Genomic DNA, 14,456 nt, shown 5'->3' on the forward strand with positions numbered 1-14,456 from the left:
CAGAAAACTGGTTCCCTTGTGGCCATTTTCTCTCTCTTCTACAAATGCCTTAAAATAATAAGGCTTAAGCCCTAAATTATAGCAATCCTTGCTGTAGGTTGATTGGGCCTTCAGCACTCATGAGTCCTAGCAAAACACACAGTGATTTGAATATATTGGAGTTCTAGAAACCAGTATGAACTACACAAAATCTACATAAAATTTAATTTGTATAAAAAGTGACATTATTACTAGGGTTGCATAGCTTGGCAAATATTGAAATGTGTCAATGTTGTTAACAGAATATGATAAGAACACAAAGGGACATTATGTACGATTTTTGTTCCTTGAAAATAAAGGCAATGTCAAAATTCAACCAGGGATTTTCAATTTCAATGTTGTTAACAGAATATGATAAGAACAGGACATTGCACCTAAAATATATGACTTTGTTCCTTCAAAATAAAGACAATGTCAAAATTCAACCAGGAATTTTTTATTTCAACCGGGAACAATACATTGCAAACTGGTTTTTAGAGCACTGCTCATGACAACTTTGCCTTGTCAACAATATGCTGATTATTGAACGAAGCTGACCATTGTTTCAGATTCGAATATACAGCAAGAAGAAGAAGGAGAACAAACACAAGGGCAGAAATCAAAGCTTCAAAAATGTAAGGGTACCTTGCTGGAGGTGCCAGGAACACATAACCCAAGTTCAGCACAGATCCCGAAATAAAAAGCACCTTTGTCAAATGATTCAGTGGAAACGTGAATTGTCTTCCCTCCTCCTTGTGTGAGAACTTTTTGCCAAACAGAGGAGGAATGTCAAACATCAGAAGATGAAGAAAAAATAAAGCAACATATGGTACCACTAAACCATCTCTGCGGAGAAGCGGAAACATTGAGAACATAGCACACAAAACTACTCCTTTGTACAGCAGAGGATCCTCTAATATGAGAAGACTTGCCGGTAACAAAGGCAGCAAGATAGATTTTTCATGAACTGCAAATCATAAAACCATCATTGTCAGTATTTTTAAAATCTCAATCAAGCACCATGCTTTGAGGACTACTCAACAACCACATTCTCATTCCTACTGTACCTTGATATGAGAAAAGGTAAAAGGAGATGGAAGTATTAAACATGGCAAGAAGGAATCCATGATGGCTGGGAGCTTTTATCTGTTGCACAACAGAAGGTAGAGATGACATTATTGTTGCCACCAGAGCAACGCGAGCCAACAACACCATCGAACATATTTGTTTCCACTTGATAACTAGAGAAGTTGCACACCAAAAATTAGCCACATAGTCCTCAAAGATGCCACGCTGCAGTGGTGCCAACCGAGATATCACCTACATTTCACAATAAATAATAAAAGACCTAAGGTTTAAGTTGCATCTACCAATCATCCTCTCCTTCCAAAATAGCCAACAGATACTTACACCAAATGTTGCTTGCCATGAGTAAAGGAACGGCCACCAACAAGATACAAATGTGCCAATAACGACTATGCCAAGCTTCAAGACTTCAATGCATGGGTGCTGTTGACATAAGGACTTTCCAAATAGGTAGGCAAAGAACGCAGGAGCATAATATGCACTCATCTGTAGTCATAGAGCAAGTATTTGATACTATTCTGAAGGATGGGAAGGGAGAGGGAATGAAATGCATGATAGTATGTGCCTCTGAGCTAGATTCTATGCTCCATAATTTACTTGAAGAATCATGTCCAGTACCTGCTTATGGTTAAGGGCCAGACAAAACAGTACAGATGCCAAATGATCCTTTTCCAAGCAAATGGCAGCTACTGCCCCCATTGTTAAGCCTAAGCTTATGCAGTTGTACTGCGTTGTAAAGGAGGATCTTGTCAGTGCTACTTTTTTCCCAAAAAAAAAAGTAAGAACAAGCAATTGCATTTGAACGGAAATGAGGATATACATAATATCAGAGGACACAAAATACAAACAGCACCTGAAAATGCCCATGATCTATCAAGATGAGAGCAGGCTGCAACAAGATCATTAATACAGCCCATGCCAGCTCCTCAAATCTCCTCCTACCATAATAGACAGCAGCAAAAGCCAAGGCTGCAGGAAAAAATACACAAGCATCTGATGACAAAACTGTCCAACGCATCAAAAGCTTGCTGCACTCCTCGCAAAAAACCAATCATTTATGTTCACATCAGTCTCTCTCTCTCTCTCTCTCTCTCTCTCTCTCTCAGCCATTCTCTTTAACACTACTAATGTCAACTAAGGACCATGAAGATCTTTGGGTGGAACACTAGTAATGTCAACTAGGACCATGAAGATCTTTGGGTGGAACACTAGCAATGTCAACTAAGGACCATGAAGATCTTCAGGTGGAACACTTCACAAATGGGCATAATACCCTAGCCCCCATTCTTGCAGCACTCTTTTTTAGGACCGAAGGCTCCCACCCTTCTTGGAATACCAACACCATTGTCCCTATCCATTAAGGAGGAGACCCCATACAACAATTACAAGACCATCGTGATAGGCCACACAATGGCCAAGATCTATGGGGCAGTATTGGAGGCTGAGATTGGGACAAAAAGCCCCATGCCAGGCAGGCTTCAGGAGAAATCATTCTACTCTGATCATAATTTTACTCTCCAAGCCATTATAAATCGAGACAAAGGCACAGAAGCAACATGTGTATTTCTGTTTTGTAGACTTCAGAAAGGATTCTAACTCGGTCCCACAATCCAGACTTTTGCACAGTTTACAGGAGCTCCAATTTCAATCAGACATGATATGAGGAGTGATTGCCTTTTAGATCAGCACGGTATGGGCACCAAAAGGCTTGTTGGGTCGTGGGGGAAGAGCTCTGCAAGAGGCAAACACACAGATACACACACACAAGCACACAGAGAGAAACATGAGGTGCGCTCGATAGTTGCTGGAAAAGATGTACTTTGATGATAAATGAAATCTCAAGTACAAAGTACTAAAAAGACCTAGGCTAAAAAGCCAACACACTTTAAGTGTGTTCACACGGGGAAAAACCCCACGTCCAACCATGGGAAAAAAAGTGCCCATGACCAGTTCACACCTGAACTTCCCGGAGGACAACTTCCCCTGAAGTGAATGATGTGAACGTGAACAGGGTGTAGCAGACCACCCTGATAGAGGCTGTAGGTTTAAAGCTTTGCAAAAAGCTTCAAACTTCTCTATCGAAAGAGGCTTTTTAAATCCATCTGCCAAATTGGCCTATGTAGGCACATAAGTCAAGTCAATCTCTCTAGCATGGAGCCTCTCCCTGACATAATGGTAATGTACCTCGATATGCTTTGTGCGGGCATGAAATACGGAATTTCGAGCAACAACCAAATCACTCTTGACTGTCAATGTGGATGGTGGTAGAAGACGGTTGTCTAACACCAAGATCGGCTAATAGACGTCGTAGCAGAACACATTCCACAGCAGCTATAAAGGCTGCCCTATACTCACGTTCTCAGCTAGGAGTGGCCACCAAGAAGAAATGAAATGCATGAACCACCAAGAAGAAAACAGTTTCCACCGGTAGACACTCGGGTGTCATAGTATCCTCCCCAATCATTGTCTGTAAAAGCAATCAAGCACATTGTAGAGGAGCTGCCATAAAACAACGCAAACTCAATGGTACCTTTAAGGTAGCAAAAGACACGCTTACATGCTTGCCAATGCTAAGTGTCACGGCTATGCATGAATCTGCGCAACTGTGAAACATCAAATTCAATGTCCAAACAGGTAGTGCATAGATAAATAAGACATCCCACAGCCTGCTAACAAGTGGCAGCTCACCAAGATCCTCAAGTGAAAGTTTTAAGCTTGGTTCCATAGGAATTGAAACAGGTTTAAAATTTGTCATTTGGAAACGTTCAAGGAGCTGCTCACTATATCTCCGCTGCTGAGATAGCAAGATACCCCCGTTAAAACAGGTATAAACTAAATGCCCAAATAGTAATGCAAATGCCCCATGTCTGTGACATCAAAGGTGAAATTTTGTCCTCATCAAGACCAATAATGAGCCTGTCATCCACATAAAGAATAAGGATCGGCAAATTGTCCCCATCTCTGCAAACACAAAGAGTACTCTCAGTTGGACTATTTCTTAACCCATTAGCAATCAAGTATGCATGAATTTTATGGTACCAAGCACGAGGAGCTTATTTGAGGCCATAAAGTGCTTTATGTAACCAACATACTTTTTTTTCTGCCCCTTTCTAACCAAAGCCAGGAGGCTAAGATACATACACTTCCTCAGGAGGCTGAGATACATACACTTCCTCTGGCAAATCGCCATTAAAAAAAGAGTCTTAACATCCAATTGATGTACATGCCAACCCTTGTGTGCAGCCAAAGCAACAACAATACGAATGGTAGTCATACACGAAGTAGGAGCAAAAGTCTTCTCATAGTCAATGCCCTCACACTGAGCATAACCTTCGGTGACCAAACAAGCCCTATGGCGATCAACAGAATCATCAGGCTTATGTTTAAGCTTATACATCAACTTAGTGCCAATAGCACACTTGCTAGTAGGCAAGTCACATAACTCCCAAGTACTATTCTTTTCAATGGAGCCCAACTCCAAGTGTATGGCTGCAACCCAATGCTCATCCTCCAAAGCTTCAACATGAGAAATAGGTTCCTCGTTACATGTGGTGGCAACAAGAGCAATGTCAACAAAATTTGAAGATGCATGACGAGATGCACAACAATACCCTGGAGAAGTTAGAGAGGTCGTTCTATTGGCCCAAAATGCGACGGGACGTCTACCAACACGTCCAAGCATGTCAGATATGTCAAAAAGTGAAAGTTCTACATACGAAACAAGCAAGGTTACTTCAACCTTTGCTTATTCCAAAGGGACCTTTTCACAACATCAATATGGACTTCGTAGGCCCTCTTTCCACCTTAGCTGGATCTAGAAACACAGTGCATGACTACATGCGAGATGAAATTTTAAGGGGATTGGGTATATCTCTAGATCATGAAGCAATGGCTGAAGCAAGTGGACAAGCGTTGTCCCAAGCTTTCATTCCATAGTTTCAGCCCGTTTCCCGTCATTCAAAAGTTAAGTGATGTCTCTATAAAGCTAAAGTGGCCAGAAAATTAGACTATGTACAATGTCTTTCATGTTTATTGGTTGAAGCAATATGAGAAGAGTAACAACCGGATGTGATCAACGAGAGACAAGTCATAGAGCTCGACGCAATATTTGTAAAGAAGTAATATTTTTTTCTAGAATATTTTGTTAAAATATTGCATCTTTTCTTTTATGCTGTCGCGGAGCTGTCGACCTGTTTTCCTACAACCGACTGCTTCATGTACTAGTATATAAGAGTTGCTCCCTTATTCATTCCAACATATCATTTCTTGCCCTATTTGCTGGCTCTTGTACTCTGTAACCTCAAGCTAATAAAGCTCAGTTCTTGCTTGCAATCTTTCTCTCTCTCATGTTCATTGCTTCCGCTTGTGCACATTCTTTCATGGTATCTTTCGCCTAGGCTCTGGCTGCTACACAATCTGTTCCTCTACGTTTTCTACTTCCCTAGATTCTCCAGGCTGTAGATCCTTCAAAACAGTGGCTGCATTTCTCTCTCTTAGCTGCGTTTTTGCTCTACTAGCTCTCCAACTGCTGTCGGCCAGCCCCCAAGCTGCGTTTTCTTCTACAGAGGCAAGTGGAGGGGTTCTAGCTGCAGATTCAGCAAGTGCATCAGACAAGTGGCACATCAGCTCTTCTCCCTCCAAGATCCCCTCCCTCTTCCAGTAGTAGGAGGTTCCCGTTGGTGTGTTTTTTGCGTTTCTTTTGCTGCCGTCCAGCCTGCATCTTCAGAGGGGGCTACTAGTCCCTAGTTGGATCTTGTGGAAAGGTGCTTGAGAGAGCACGTGGATTGCTTAGCTACAGAGGTTGTTTGAGACATAGCTTCTTTGAGGCAGACCTGGGTCCCCCCCCTGCACGAACAAGGAGGACAAGCTCAGTGGTACAAACTATGATCACTGGAAGCTACAGATGAAGGTCTGGTTCACACACAAGGGTCTCTGGGAGATTGTTCAGGGCCACGAACGAAAGCCCGAACGCCCTACCAGCTCTAGGAAGTGGACTCAGGACCAGGAGGATGCCTTTCTCACCGAACTTTCAGCTTGGGAGAATCAAGACTCAAAAGCTCACTCTGCACTTGTACGAGCCATCTCACCAGAGGTCTCCCCCGCCGTGCAAACATTGGATTGTGCTGCTTCTGTTTGGAGAAAGCTGACAGACCTATATGCACAGGACTCTACAATGCGGTTTGTCAACCTTTTGGGTCAGCTCTTTTCTCTGGAGTTTACACAGCAGGGACTTCCATGCAGTCATTTGTGATGAAGGTTAAGGTAATTCATGACCAATTAGTGGCAATGGGTACTGCCCTGACCTCTTCTCAGTTAGCTGCTCTCCTCCTCATCAGGCTTCCTGCAGATTATGACATGGTTTCCCAAGCTTTGCGGGTTCGAATCACAACACGTTCCCTCGAGTTTGATGATCTATGTACTCTCCTCTTGGAAGAGGAATCCATCCTAGTTTCTCAGGGAAAATTGAAAGTTTCATCGTCTATTGGACCTGATCAGGCACTCTCGACAGTGCAGAAGAAAGTTCCGAGTCGGTGTTACAAGTGTGGGGAGGAAGGCCACCTGTCAAAGGATTGTCAATCAAAGGACAAAGGCAAAGCCAAGGACAAGGGCAAGTCTTCCAAGAAGGACAAAGACAAGTCACATGACACTGACACAGGCTCGTCTAGTGACAACCCCAGCTCTCCCAAGGCCTTACAGTCTAGAGAGAACATGACCGGTGTCCTGCTCTGATCCTAAGGGCATCCCCCGTGTGCTGTCTTCCAGAAACGGCTTGTGGGCGAGTGAGGGAGCTTTCAAAAGCTCTCTTATATCAAATCTCGAGCATGGGACCCGTGTGTCGGAGTTCCAAGTATAAAGACAGGCAAGTTCACTTGATGGTCCGGATGAGTTCCAGGATCAACCAAGTTTCCTTCATGGTTCGGATGAGTTCCAGAACTATTGGTTAGCAAAGACTATGGACAGGATGTGTTCCATGTTCATTTGTTGGAGGTTATTGGATGTGATGTGCTCACAGCTCTACTTTGAGTTTGGAGCCAAGCAGATTTTCTTTTGCTCCTGGTCGCACCTTCGTCATCAGTTTTTCTTCTGACTTTTTTGCACACTTCAAGATGCAGAGGGGGTGTTAAAATATTGCATCTTTTCTTTTATGCTGTCGTGGAGCTGTCGGCCTGTTTTCCTACAGCCGGCTGCTTCATGTACTAGTATGTAAGAGTTGCTCCCTTATTCATTCCAACATATCATTTCCTGCCCTATTAGCTGGCTCTTGTACTCTGTAACCTCAAGCTAATAAAGCTCAGTTCTTGCTTGCAATCTTTCTCTCTCTATCTCTCATGTTCATTGCTTCTGCTTGTGCACATTCTTTCATATTTATCGTACACCGTGACCCCATTGTGAGCCCTCAGTCTAGGGATAGTCAGGCACGAGTTACGTAGGTCAGTCTCCGAGCCATAGAGGTCAATCTAGAGTCAGTCCTCTTGACACACTTGGAGAATTCATCAGATAGGTACACTTAGCAATCAACGTCAGTAGTAGGGTTGCATTAGAAAGCATGTAGTGGCATATATGTTAGGTAGGCATGCCCATGGGCTAGCAAAAGGCCAGCCCATGGATGGTGGACCTGTCAACAGCCTAGTTAAGGGCTGAACCCTTAATAGAGGCAGCCGACAGAGATAAGGGATCATGTGTCCCTGTCGGCCAGCATATGGAGCTGACCACAGCAGCAAGTCATGGGTCTTTAAGCAGTCGGCCAGCAGGCTGGCAGCATTAAACAATCAGGTACAAGCATTAAATGTTGATTATAGCATTTAATGCTATTTTTTAGCATTCTTTGTCCAAAAGGGAACTGGCTGACAGCATCATCTGGCTGACCAGCACCTTTTGTGACTATAAAAGCAGGCGCATAAATCAGCATCATTCATTCCAGAATTCAGCGAAACAGCACGCAGTTCTAAATCAACATACAGCATCCTACTCTCTCCAGGAAATCATTGAAGCTTCTCTTCCATTCTCAGCCAGCATATGTGCAGTCCTATGGCTATCTAGACTTGCATAAGTGGCCCCAGAGAGTCTTCTACAGAGCCCTTGGATACGTACGGTCTTCCTTGTCCTTGTGTTGGGCAGTCATATCGCTTTTTCTCAAGCATTGTACAGCAGTTCTCCAAAGAATTAATAAGCAAATACTCCCACTTGCGGCAGGCAGGGGCGGGGGCGGGGGCGGGGGGGGGGGGGGGGGGGGGGATGGGCTTCAGTGGGTAATTGGGACCCAATACTGTGCACTTCTCTTCTATTCTCTTCTCTCTCTCTACTCTGTCGATTGGATGCTAAAGATCTCGCCACATAAAGGTATAAAGAAGGCCATGTTGTGCGTTACCACGATCTACTTCAGTGCATGTAACACTAGACGCTAGATGAGGTGAAAGAAAGAGTAGAACTTACTCCTTCCGAAGATCAAGGCACAGGGTAAAATGGGAGCCAACCCCATGCACAATGAAGCAAGGGAGGGAGAGGCTACTAGAGCAAGTGCACCATGCTACCACTAGTCTGGGTAGGGACAGAATACCCAAAAAAAATGTTTAAACTGTAGGGAGGACTGGAAAAAATAAAACGCAAGCTAATAGTCTTCTTGTAGAGGGTAGAAGCAAGAGCCTGAGAACCTCACCGCTCTGATACCATGAGAGAATAGTTGAAGGCAACAAGCGGAAGCAAAGGAGAGACTTGGAGCAGCCAACAATGATCCAACACTTGAGCAAAATGATGAATGAATTATATGGCAAAAAGCCTGTTCTTATATACATCATGAAGGGGCTGGTCGGCCAACATAAAAACCCACGATTGAGGACGAAGTCCACGACTAGGAAAAACGACGCATAAAAGGTGGGGAAATACCCAAAAATATCATATAAATATGCTAAATAAAAAGGGGAATAAAAGGGATCAAACGGGGCTGGGGATGATCATTCCAACAAGATGGAGTTTATGGGAAAAAACCATCTCTTAAATTGGGACATGTGGCAAGACAAGTGAGACAAGCGGCCTCACACTTGTCACCTCAGCTCTACACTCGTCATTATAGCTTTTACTTGCCATTCTAGCTCATGGGAGGCCCAAATCTATAAATTGGAGCCCTCTCTCTTCATTTAGAGAGGCTCTTTCTTGCTGCATGCTTTCTTCTACCATGTTGGCTACTCGCCTTCTTGTCTACATCACTCTCGGGAGCTATACTTGTTGTACCAGCTCTATTGCATGAAGAACCATGGTTTTTGGAGAAGAATCAGTACCCACACGGAGGTATATGGCTTATATTGTTGGCTCGACATTTCTACAGCCTGTGTACCGCCTAAATTTTATGGTTGCCTCGTGTTGGCCTGTGTTATGGCATTTGTATATGGATAATCCGGCATCTCCCGTGGGGAGAGTAAGGCCCTCAAAGCTTGTACATGATATTTTCTCCTTGGGTAATAAAATACTCCAAAGGGAGGGGGGGAGGGGGGGTCGGCCCATTCTGGCCTCTATGCGGTGTTAGTTGTGTACATCTCTCTTTTACAGTTTTGTGGATTAAGTGGCATACGTTTAAGGTTGTGGCCCATTTAAGTGTTTTATTGCATTAATGGTCAAGTGTTTTATGAAACCCCCTTCTGTCGGCCCACTTGGAGTACATTGGTATCAAAGCTTTGGCGCGCTCACACTCTTGTGTTAAGACGATCCTATTGGGGTATAAACACTGGCTATTCGTGTAGTTAAACTCTGCGAGCCTATCGACTTTTGGAAGCAGACATGCATCATGGGCAGCAAGAGCAAAAGAATGTTTGGCTTATGAATATATGAGTTCATGTAATCTACTTTGGGAGCACAAACTTCGCTTTTGTGCTTGAACTTGTTTACTAGTATTTGGGTTATTCTATCGAAGCCCATAGATATCTTTTCTGGACTCATGACGAGCTTGACAAACAAGAGATAAGTACTTTCCCATTGTTGTTTGTTTTGTGTTTAGCAAATATGCATTTCAGGTAAGTGCTTACCCTTGTATGTGCATACAGGGAGCCCGGAGAAGAGTAAATTGTTTGCCTTGAGTTGTTTCACGGAAACATTTCAATGGTTGAAAAGCCTAGTATCTATGGTAAACATGATTATCATGCGGATTTATGGCTCCCTTCACATGCACATGGAAACTACTTTTCTATGGATTTCTATTGGCAGCGACCGAAATGCCTCTAAAAGTATTGGTGGCTGAAATGCCTATAAAATGTTTATGGAGCATCCGGATATCCACGCCTATGAATGATTCTTATTTTATGCTACACACTTGAGCCCACCTTTGCTCCAACGTGTGTGGTCAAAGTACCAACACTGAGTGTAAGTGGTAGAGTGAACTTGAGTCGACCTTTGCTCCAAGGTGTGTGGTCAGAGTACAAACACGGAGTGTAAGTGGTAGAGTGAACTTGAGTCCACCTTTGTCCAAGATGTGGTCAGAGTACGAACACGAAGTGCAAGCAGTAGAGTGGGCATGCCACCTCGTTGGCGGGGGGCTTACGTCTACGCTAAAGGTCATGTGGACTGAAGCTTTCTTGGCAAGGGACTCATCACTCATGTCTACGCCAAGGGTCAGTAGACTAGAATCTCGTATTATGGAGACTTATTTTGTCTCACCCATTTATTTTGGGATATGATTATGATATCTAGACTTATGGAACTGTATTGTCTCGCCCATTTATTTTAGGACGGATTATGATATCTAGACTTATGTGGCTGTTTTGTCTCGCCCATTTATTTGGGACATGATTTTGAGCACTTGACTGGCCATTGGAGATAGGCCAGCAGTCTATTCGAGGTGTGGTCATCCCTAGGAATCCCAACGTCATTCATTGTCTTTGGGATTGCCCAAAGGCCCAACAGGTCTTACAGTGAATTCTCTGCATCTTCACTATGGACCAAGCCCCCTCCCACACTATTATGTGGGGCGTTGTTGCTTGGGCCATTGAGGTTGTGGCCGTCATGTCATATGAGGAGGAGGGTGGGGGACTAGCCTTTCAGGTCTCTCATCTCCGCATTTCTGCAGTGCCAGTCCTAGCTCCATTTATTGGTCACCGAACTCCAAGTTTTAGCCAAAGATAGGAGATTTACAGCAGTATTGTTGCATGACATATCTAGAGAGCTCAATGCAACAAAGCCATCAAAGGCACCCTTACCCCACTAGTAGAGTCCATCTGGAGCATCTGACTCGATACCATTCATACCCTCCATGGACAATGGGGGAAGCTTCAGGGTGGTTCAGACCGCATGCGGAAGCGCTGCGGGCCTTCCCGAGGATCTAGCGTCACGGTCCCTTTCTCACTGATAATGGTGGTGAGCCATTTGGCACTATAGACCACCTGTGTAGTTGTTTCCCCCTCCCCCCATTGTATGAGATAGCCTTCTCCTCCTAGAGCAACCAACCGGAGGAGAAGAGCATCCTTCCCCCCCTCTTTATGTTCTTGACTCTAACAGTCTCACTTCCCATGTAGAGCCAAGTTTGTACTTTGCCATTATGGCTGTTTTTCTTGGTAACTAACAGAAGGATCTTTCTCCCGGGGAAAAAAAAAATACAACCCTTAAAGCATCCTCCGACTATATCACGTAGTCTAGACTCTACACTTACCTCAAGCAAGCCCTCACCACCGGAGATGCCACCATTCACACTGTCCATGCGAGCTGCCACGTCAAGGCGTCTCAATGAACTTTGGAAGCCCTAAGAAGAAATTGTCATCGGAAATCCCGACACAACCGCCAGGGAATTTGAGTCGGTGAGAAGCCGTGATGCCATCAAGCAAAGTATACATGAGCGCTATGTACTGCAATGGGGCTTTGCTGCAGGACTCGGTCCGCCAAGGCGAAGGAGTTGAACTCCACTTGGATGTAGCCATTCCCCACAAATTGGATGTCAAAGATCCATCCCTACTCGTCGATCAAAGCAGCTTCCAAAGAGGTCCCGAATCAACCCCTTGCCAGATGGCACTACCAGCAAGATTGCATACCAGTTAAGCGGCTTGCAAAGAGGCAACATTGGTTAACACGAGCTGGACATCCACTTCGGAAAATTGGCAATTGCAGGCGAAGATGGCATGGCTGCAATGGAGTCCTTTGAAGGGGTGGAGCCAAAAATCAAGCTACAATGCCGAATGAAGAACGAGTGGGCGCTACAAGTGCAGGCTAGAGACGAGCGAGAGACAAAGAGGAAGGATTCAAGGAGGGGAGCACAAAGAAGAGGGAGACAAGGAGGGCACGGAGGAGGAAAGGGCAGGAAAGTGTAACTTGGAGCGGAAGTCTTCGTATTGGAGGATCCTGTCACAAAAATGCTCACACCGTTTTCTGTATCCTGAGTTCGCGAGTTTAGCAATCCACTTTAATACTTCAAACTTTAGAGAGATATGAGAGAGAGAGATGAAAACTGTACACCGTATGGGGTCCCGGATTACCCACTGAAGGGCCCCCTATTCCGTTACCGAGATAGTATTAGCTTTATTATCTTTAAAGAGACTAACGGTGTGACTGACGATAAGCCAAACACAAGACCTCTGAAGACCAAGTGTTGGGCTGAACTGTGCACTGCTGTAGAAGCACCAAAGATGTCCAATCTCGAGCCTATGCACTCTTCCCAATGATATGAGGGAGGGATGCAAAGTTAGGGCTGAGAGAGAGGCGCTGTTTCGGACTGTTCTAGACTGTATATGAATGCTGTAAATGAATGAGAATGCTGTGTTTTACCTTCACCAAGTGGCTGGAGTGTAACTCGCGGCGGGTGCCCAGGGGACTAGGACCTTTGACACACTTGTTGATACCATCAATGCATATTAAAACATTTAAACATGGCCACGGCCTTAACATATATATCCATCATCATCACTTTGCATGAAACATAAAAGCTGGACAAAACATCCACTAATGCTGAAAGTGGAGCTTGCACGTGTGACACCGCATAGAGGCCGGAATGGGCCGACCCTCCCCTTGGAGTATTTTATTACCCAAGGAGAATAATATCATGTACAAGCTTTGAGGGCCTTACTCTCCCCACGGAAGATGCCGGATTATCCATATTCAAATGCCATAACACAGCCCAACACGAGGCAACCAAGCCGGAACATAGGCTGTAGAAATGCCGAGCCAACAATATAATCCATATACCTCCGTGTGGGTACTGATTCTTCCCCAAGAACCACGGGTCTTCATGCAATAGAGCTAGTATAGCAAGTACAACTCTCCATTCAGCCAATAGTACAGCAGGTACAGTGGCTGGTACATTCGGTACAGTGGCTGGTACAATAGGTACGATGACAAGTACAGCAGGTACAAATGCTGGTACAGCATGTACAGTGACTAGTACAGTAGGACAATGGCTGGTACAACAAGTACAAAAGCTGGTACAGCCTGTACAATGGGTGGTACAGCAAGTATACAGCCAATACAATGGTTGGTACAGCAGGTACAAAGGCTGGTACAACAAGTACAATGGCTAGAAATCATAAAAAAATGATTAAATACCCTTGCCTTCAGTATTTCTTCGCGATGGAAGCCTCCAAAACAGTCCCCAACAGCCGGTATTCTTCATGGGCAGCCTTCAAGTACAAATGCTGGTACAGCATGTACAGTGACTAGTACAGTAGGTACAGTGGCTGGTACAACAAGTACAGAAGCTGGTACAGCCTGTACAATGGGTGGTACAGCAAGTATACAGCCAATACAATGGTTGGTACAGCAGGTACAAAGGCTGGTACAACAAGTACAATGGCTAGAAATCATAAAAAAATGATTAAATACCCTTGCCTTCAGTATTTCTTCGCGATGGAAGCCTCCAAAACAGTCCCCAACAGCCGGTATTCTTCATGGGCAGCCTTCAAGAGAGAGAGAAAGAGAGAGAGAAAGAGAGTAGCCATCATTAGGGCATCCTGTAACGGTGGTAGAGGCTAGTGTCCAGCAAGAGAGCCTCTATTAATGAAGAGAGAGGGCTCCAATTTATAGATTTGGGCCTCCCAAAATGGCAAGAGAAGGCTACAATGACAAGTGGAGAGCCACACAATAGCTGAAGGAACAAGTGTGAGGCCACTTGTCTCACTTTGATCCACTTTATAACAAGTGTCAGGCCACTTGTCTCACTTTGGTCCACTTTCTTGCCACATGTCCCAATCTAAGAGATGGGTCCTTCCATAAACTTTATCTCTAAAAATATCCCAACTGGTAGACATTCTGTCATAGGCACTTTGCCAACTCTTGGTATCTGCTCAATTCCAGATGTAATGACGCGAACAGAATTTCCATCGGAGTCGGGCCAAAAATAGCAACTCTCCTAAATTTTAGGAGTGTGGTCCTTTGTATTCTAGGAT

General features: G+C 44.4%; 1 protein-coding gene across 2 annotated transcripts in view; it reads right to left on the minus strand.

The window, feature by feature from the left end:
* Positions 1-455: 455 nt before the first annotated feature.
* LOC147621384 (putative dolichyl pyrophosphate Man9GlcNAc2 alpha-1,3-glucosyltransferase) overlaps positions 456-14,456 on the minus strand; it is a 42,630-nt gene continuing 28,629 nt past the window's right edge. Inside the window, exons 3-7 of one of the 2 annotated variants that reach the window (XM_086824133.1) lie at positions 1,958-2,132; positions 1,723-1,830; positions 1,429-1,590; positions 1,086-1,338; positions 456-985 (exon numbers count right to left, since the gene is read on the minus strand). In XM_086824133.1, the coding sequence (XP_086680259.1) occupies positions 525-985; positions 1,086-1,338; positions 1,429-1,590; positions 1,723-1,830; positions 1,958-2,132 (1,159 nt within the window). In that variant the 3' untranslated portion in view covers positions 456-524. The remainder of the gene's footprint in view (positions 986-1,085; positions 1,339-1,428; positions 1,591-1,722; positions 1,831-1,957; positions 2,133-14,456) is intronic. The other variant, XM_086824134.1, reaches the window with a different exon arrangement.

This window comes from Cibotium barometz, chromosome 30, assembly GCF_041138505.1.
Source record: "Cibotium barometz isolate CiBa-2024 chromosome 30, ASM4113850v1, whole genome shotgun sequence".
Lineage (NCBI taxonomy): Eukaryota > Viridiplantae > Streptophyta > Polypodiopsida > Cyatheales > Cibotiaceae > Cibotium > Cibotium barometz.